The 6182-nt window shown below is 34.1% G+C and overlaps 1 protein-coding gene across 1 annotated transcript; it reads right to left on the reverse strand.

Annotated features, from left to right (window-relative positions):
- Nucleotides 1–561: 561 nt before the first annotated feature.
- Nucleotides 562–3367, reverse strand: LOC127138467 (50S ribosomal protein L35, chloroplastic). Its single transcript, XM_051064928.1, has 3 exons — nucleotides 3000–3367; nucleotides 2797–2913; nucleotides 562–859 (listed from the first exon to the last, which is right to left on the reverse strand). The coding sequence occupies exons 1-3, from the start codon at nucleotides 3246–3248 to the stop codon at nucleotides 782–784; spliced, it is 444 nt and encodes a 147-aa protein (XP_050920885.1). The 5' UTR covers nucleotides 3249–3367; the 3' UTR covers nucleotides 562–781.
- Between the last annotated feature and the right edge of the window lie 2815 nt (nucleotides 3368–6182).

A 6182-nucleotide genomic window follows, 5' to 3' on the forward strand; every position in this document is an offset into this window, starting at 1 on the left:
ATACTCTTTATATATAGAGAGAGAAAAAAGACTATGCACTAACAGTGTAAAATATTTTTACACTGTCAACCAATCAGAGACGTGTATCCCGCCAAATCGTAGATTTAATTTTAAAATATTGATATAACATGACAAAATGTTATAATTTTATTGGATGATAGTGTAAAAAAAGTTTACAAAGTGCACTACCTTTAATCTTTTATATATATATATATATATATATATATATATATATATATATATATATATATATATATAAAAGATTAAAGGTAGTGCACTTTGTAAACTTTTTTTACACTATCATCCAATAAAATTATAACATTTTGTCATGTTATATCAATATTTTAAAATTAAATCTACGATTTGGCCAAGGGCATTATATTTTTGTAATTTTATTACAATTAAGGATTATATTATCTTGACATTCAAAAATCAAAATAATATCCCGATTTCTAAAAATTGATAGGCAAAATTTCATCTAATATATAGATTATGGTGACCACATGATTCACCACCAAAAGTTCATTAAAAAAAGACTCACCTTACATGGTGAAATGCAAATAGTAGAAATTGACAATGATATAAATACAAAATGTTATTACATGATACAGAAAAGGCAACATTTTCCTGAGCCACTGATATTTCAAGTGGCAAAACTACCTCAATTCATCTGTAAAATTAAACAACTTTCAAATACTGTAAAAAGATATTGGAGATATCACAATTCATTAGACTAAACAGGGCTAGATTCATGACTAGAATTTGCAATCACAGCATTTATTTATGTAGCTTTTCTGTTTACTTTCAGATATGGCAATGCTCCAATTACATTGTCATAGTCACTTCTGTTGACCTGGACCTGTGCTCGGCAATAAAAAAATGTTAGAGACGAGGAAATCGATTCCATAACTTAATAAGTGTGTTTAAATTTATCACTTCACATCAATTTACAGATAAAATTTAAGTGATAGACATTTGGAGACAGTAGGCAAGTATTTGTGGATGTTTTGTTATGATTATGAAAAAACAATTGAAAATGTGCAACTTGGAATAAATATAGTCTATTAATTTTGATGTGCAAGTCTTGATTAGCAAATATTTCAATTAAATGACATGGTTTAAATATATATGCCATATAAGGTTTCTTTTTACACATATCTAGTTCAAACCAATGCTTAATAGCTCAGTTTTAAGTATATATTGTATAGATTATTCAAAGGAAGTCATAATTTTATTAGAGAAAATAGGGAATATTTCCCTTAAATACAAACAATCAGCAGAGTTTCAATGTCTTACCACCCTCCCGAATGCCCAAAGGCCCTTACGCTTACCAATTCCACTCTCTAACGCTCCCTTCTTATTTAGACGCAACATGCCTTATTTCTTAATTAGCTAACTTACCAACTAACTATTAAGCTATTAACATAACACAGGCTTCAATCAGGACCATATCTATCAGACAAATGTCAACCTTTTGAGTATAATCCAATGTTGTAAAAATATATGATATTGACAGCTAAAATGAGTAAATTCCACATTCTCATATAATAACTACCTACCTGGCTAAGAAAACTTATAACGAAGTATGTTTGTAAGAAACAAGAATCGGGTGTTCTTGATACAACAACAACAATTAAGTCTCATCCCACTAAGTGGAGTCGGCTACATGGATCAACTTCCGCCACAATATTCTATCCAGGACCATGCTTTTATCCAAATTATTAATCTCGATTTACAAGAAAAAAAAGATTAAAGACCAAACCCAACCGTGTGAAAAACTCATAATTCACAGGATAGTTAGGGAAAAGGCAAAGTCTTTTCAAGTTTGTTTTAAGATCTTACTACTCAAATTTGACGCATAAGATCAAAATGGCTTTCGGGGTATCAGAATATATGGACATGGAAATTGGAAAGCAATATAGATCTATGGTAACTACTAGAGCTATATAATGCAGATACTTTGTCTGGTACGCAAATGCATAGGGTAGATGTTTTAATATCACAATCTTGTATTTATCTTCGCAATACGAGAAAAATAGAGAGAAGACAGAATTTATCTTCCAACTTTTGCATCTATTCCCATTTTGTGAGAGTCACCCTGATCTAGAAATCTCACAATCCAACCCAAAGAAAAAAAAAGTTAATTAAAACATCTAGTAATATAGTAAAACATCATGACATTGTTGAGATCAAAAGAACAGTTTTTGACATAATAGAGCCACGAATAACAACTACACAAAACAATCTAACCAGTCCTATACGCTTTTGTATCAAAACTCCTAAGGAACTCTAGATCAAGGTATGCGGTAAGCTTATCACTGGGGCTGAAAGGTTTTAAAAAACAGTCGCGGTCGAAGTTGCGTAAAGGCTTTTGCGATTTTGATCGTACAATATTGCGACACTAATTGCGGTCATTCCGGTGTGAATTAACCACAATTTTTTCTTTATCATAAAAACGGTAAATAATATTGGCACCTTGCGACACCGTTTTGTCGTGGTCATCTTCGCGCTAATGTAAGTGTTTTAAACCAAGTACTTCATATTCCAAATAACCAAGCCAAACACCAAACTAATCCAGCATAAAAATACCATATTACAAGCATAACAGACAATTCGTTTGAAATTTTTCAAAAAATCATCTCTTAAAGAACATGAAGGTAGAACACAAACACTCCACATGCCACAACAAATTCAGTTATTTATCAGCAATTCATTATAATTACTAAAAAAAAGCAATCCCCTTTGGCAATGAATTAGGGTTCCATTGAAAAAGCAATGTAGAATGAAGTAACTAACCATTTTGGAGAGTCGCAACTTCCTCTTTTTATTTTTCTTGTATAGCAAATGTTGCTTCCCTGCTCTCCTCCGCACAATTTTACCAGCGCCGGTAACCCTAAATCGCTTCGCCGATGCCTGTGGAAAATAAAAATCAAATTCAAATAATTTCAAAATTGAAAGCTGAAACGAGTTTGTGAAAGAGGAAGAGAGTATAATAATACCTTGTGAGTTTTCAATTTGTAGCCTTTAGCGGAAACAATAGTGAGAGAACGAGGAGGAGCGGTAACGGTGGAATGGTTTTGGTGAAGAATTGGAGCGGAAATGCTACTGGACCAATTGAGTTTGAGGGGATTGAGATTGTTTGAGAAAGGGAATTTAGCTGAAGTGAGAGAGATGCGAGAAGAAGAAAATGGCGTGGGTCTCAAGGCGAAGGAGGAAACAGTGGCGGTTGCGGAGGCCAAAGCCGCCATGTTGAGAGTTTTTGTGTGAGAATAAGAATGAAGGAGAGTGCTCGGGGGTTGTGGATAAAGAAAGATAGTATAGATACATAATTGAGTGGTAGCGACAATGTAGATTTTGTGGATAGAAAGTCATGGAGGTAAAACGGTAAAGAGGTTGCTTTATTAGGAGTGTTAGCATTATCCTAAGTATTATTAAAGTTTTGTTGAAAAGTTAAAGTTGAAATAATCAGTTATGATCATGAATATTTCGATAAATTTGATTTGTCGAAAAATAGTATTAACTTTGATCAAAATTGCAATTACTTAGAGACCGAGAAGTTTTATTATTTTTTAGATTTGATGAAATTCAAAGTTACCAAGATGTTTATTATACGCAGTCGAATAAGGTGTAATTGGATAAGATCAAACAATTATTTAAGGACACGTGAAAGTATGTCGAAGGCGAAGGCTGCATGGAGACGAAAACGTGACATATTTTGCTTAGTCAGCCGTTGTAGACGGTTAACTTAGGATTAGTATATAAGTAATATTCATTTTGAATTTTAGGTGTCCGCAATTGGATATAAATTTTACAAACTCAAATTATTTGTGTGTTTGTGAGAAAAGAGTCAAGAATGTACGTACATGCGTTCCACTTTTACAAATTAAAGTCTTTATTTTAGTCGTTTACTACATTAAATTAGTTCCAGACAATTTCTTTAAGTTTTTTCTTGCATTTCGATTTCACAGCTTTATTTCAGTCATTATTCTCAATTTCCCTTACATTTCGACTTTGATGTCAAACTTGTTTAAAACTTATGATTCACACAAATATGTCCTAAGATCTTTTCGAGTTTAATCCCTTAAGTAAAATGAAACTTGTTTTTGTTTATTAAATTTCATAGCAAACAAATTTGGCACACCTGGTGGGAACCTTTTTGTGTGAATTTATACTTTTTATTTTTGAAAAAATCATATGCAAATTTCTTCATTTAAGAAACCTCTCATTTTTTGAGTGTGCGTGAGATTGAGGAGTGTCAGGATAACCGGAAAAGGAAATATGCTAGGAGAGTGGTTAGAAACAACAACAATGGAGAACAATCATCCAATAGCACTGGGGTATGCATAATCACTGTAAGTTTGACTGAACCACCAAATGCCTATATCGCTAGCATGACGATCATACTGTCAACGACGGTTATGCCATCGATTGCACATGAAGGGATAATTTCTCCCCTTCAATAACACAAAGTCACCTAGTGACTCCTAGACTAATTATGGAAACAGATTTTAGGCCTTTTGCCACAAGTTTCACAATGCCTATGCCTGGGCACGAACAACCTTATGGTATTCTAACATCAATGATGGTAGACTTACATACAAACCCTTCAATATTTGCTAACAATGTTGCAAATACGTATTCGTCACTATTGGCATCTAGATCGATTATAGGTAACCCTGATTGAACCATACAACCCAACTAGGGATGAGATTCAATTCCCAAGAAATGCCAACATTCACCACAAATTCTATGACGGCGATTAGACAACAAATGAGCGAGAGTAACCATGATATGGTTAACATGCTTACTCAACAAAGGGGTACTATATTTAACTCATTGATTCAAAATATGAATCAAAGTTACCAACAATTGAAAACTCAAATGAATCGAATCACTGACTTCTTTGGAGCTCCTCCAGCGCAAATTCGACCCATTGTACAACCTATATTGGTCATGCCAATTTGAAACGAGGCAATAATCCTTGAGGAAAACACAGTGAATCAGGGGCAATAATTTATGCCCCGCGTAGTGAAACAAGAGGGGCCTAGAAAGCCGAACGTCCACCAATTTTAGTAGTTAATCGAGATCAAGATGTTGACCAAGTAGTCCATCAAGTTCGACAAGAAAATGTGTTAGGAGAAAATAATCTTGCAGTCATAATCGAAAGAATAATGGCGTATAATGGTGTGAACATAGGCCTATACAAACCAAATTGTACATCTCCTTTGACAGAATATGTATTGCAAACGGAACTCCCAAGGGGATGGAAGGTCCTTAAGTTCAACAAATTTGTCGGTGATACTAATGAGTCCATAATCGAACATATTGCTCGATATTTGACTGAAGTGGGGGACATAATGAATAATGAGAACTTAAGGATGAGATATTTTCCTAGTGCTCTTACAAAAAATGCTTTTACATGGTTTACAACATTATGTGTGCATTCCATTAATGATTGGACTCGTTTAGAAATATTGTTCCATGAACAATTTCATATGGGGCAATCTTAGATCAGTCTGAAAGAATTCTCAAGTGTGAAGCGAAAGTTCGTTGAGTCAATCGATGATTACTTAAATCAGTTCTGACTATTGAAAACAAGGTGCTTTACTCAAGTGCCTGAGCATGAATTAGTCGAAATGGTCGTCAGGGGCTTAGATTATTCGAGTAGGAAAAAATTGGATACACGATATCTAAGGGATATGACCCAACTAGCGAATAGAGTTCGACAAGTCGAACGTTTGAAGGTTGAGAAGGCTAGGGTGAACAAAAGCAAGAAAGAACCGGTGGAAGACAATGACCTAGTGTCAGATGTCGAATATAACCATGTCGAAGAAAACAAGGTCGATTTATCCGAATTAAATCCAGGACCCCCATATGTGTGTAAGCTTCTTACACCAGCAAATGGAAGAACCCGTATGAACCTGAAAAGAGTGATAAATTCCCCAAGAAAACATATACTTTCGATGTGACAAAATGTGATGAAATCTTTGACTTATTGGTTGTAGATGGCCGATTTTTAGTGCCACAATGCGCAAAGATGCCACCATTAGAACAAAGAAAGAAAAGAGGGTTTTGTAAATATTACAATTTTTGTGGGCATAAAACCTCACAATGTTTTATTTTCAAGAATCTTGTTCATAGTGCTTCGAACGATGGAAGAATGAACTTCTCCAAGGGAAAAG

Source organism: Lathyrus oleraceus, chromosome 4 (assembly GCF_024323335.1).
Source record: "Lathyrus oleraceus cultivar Zhongwan6 chromosome 4, CAAS_Psat_ZW6_1.0, whole genome shotgun sequence".
Classification (NCBI taxonomy): domain Eukaryota; kingdom Viridiplantae; phylum Streptophyta; class Magnoliopsida; order Fabales; family Fabaceae; genus Lathyrus; species Lathyrus oleraceus.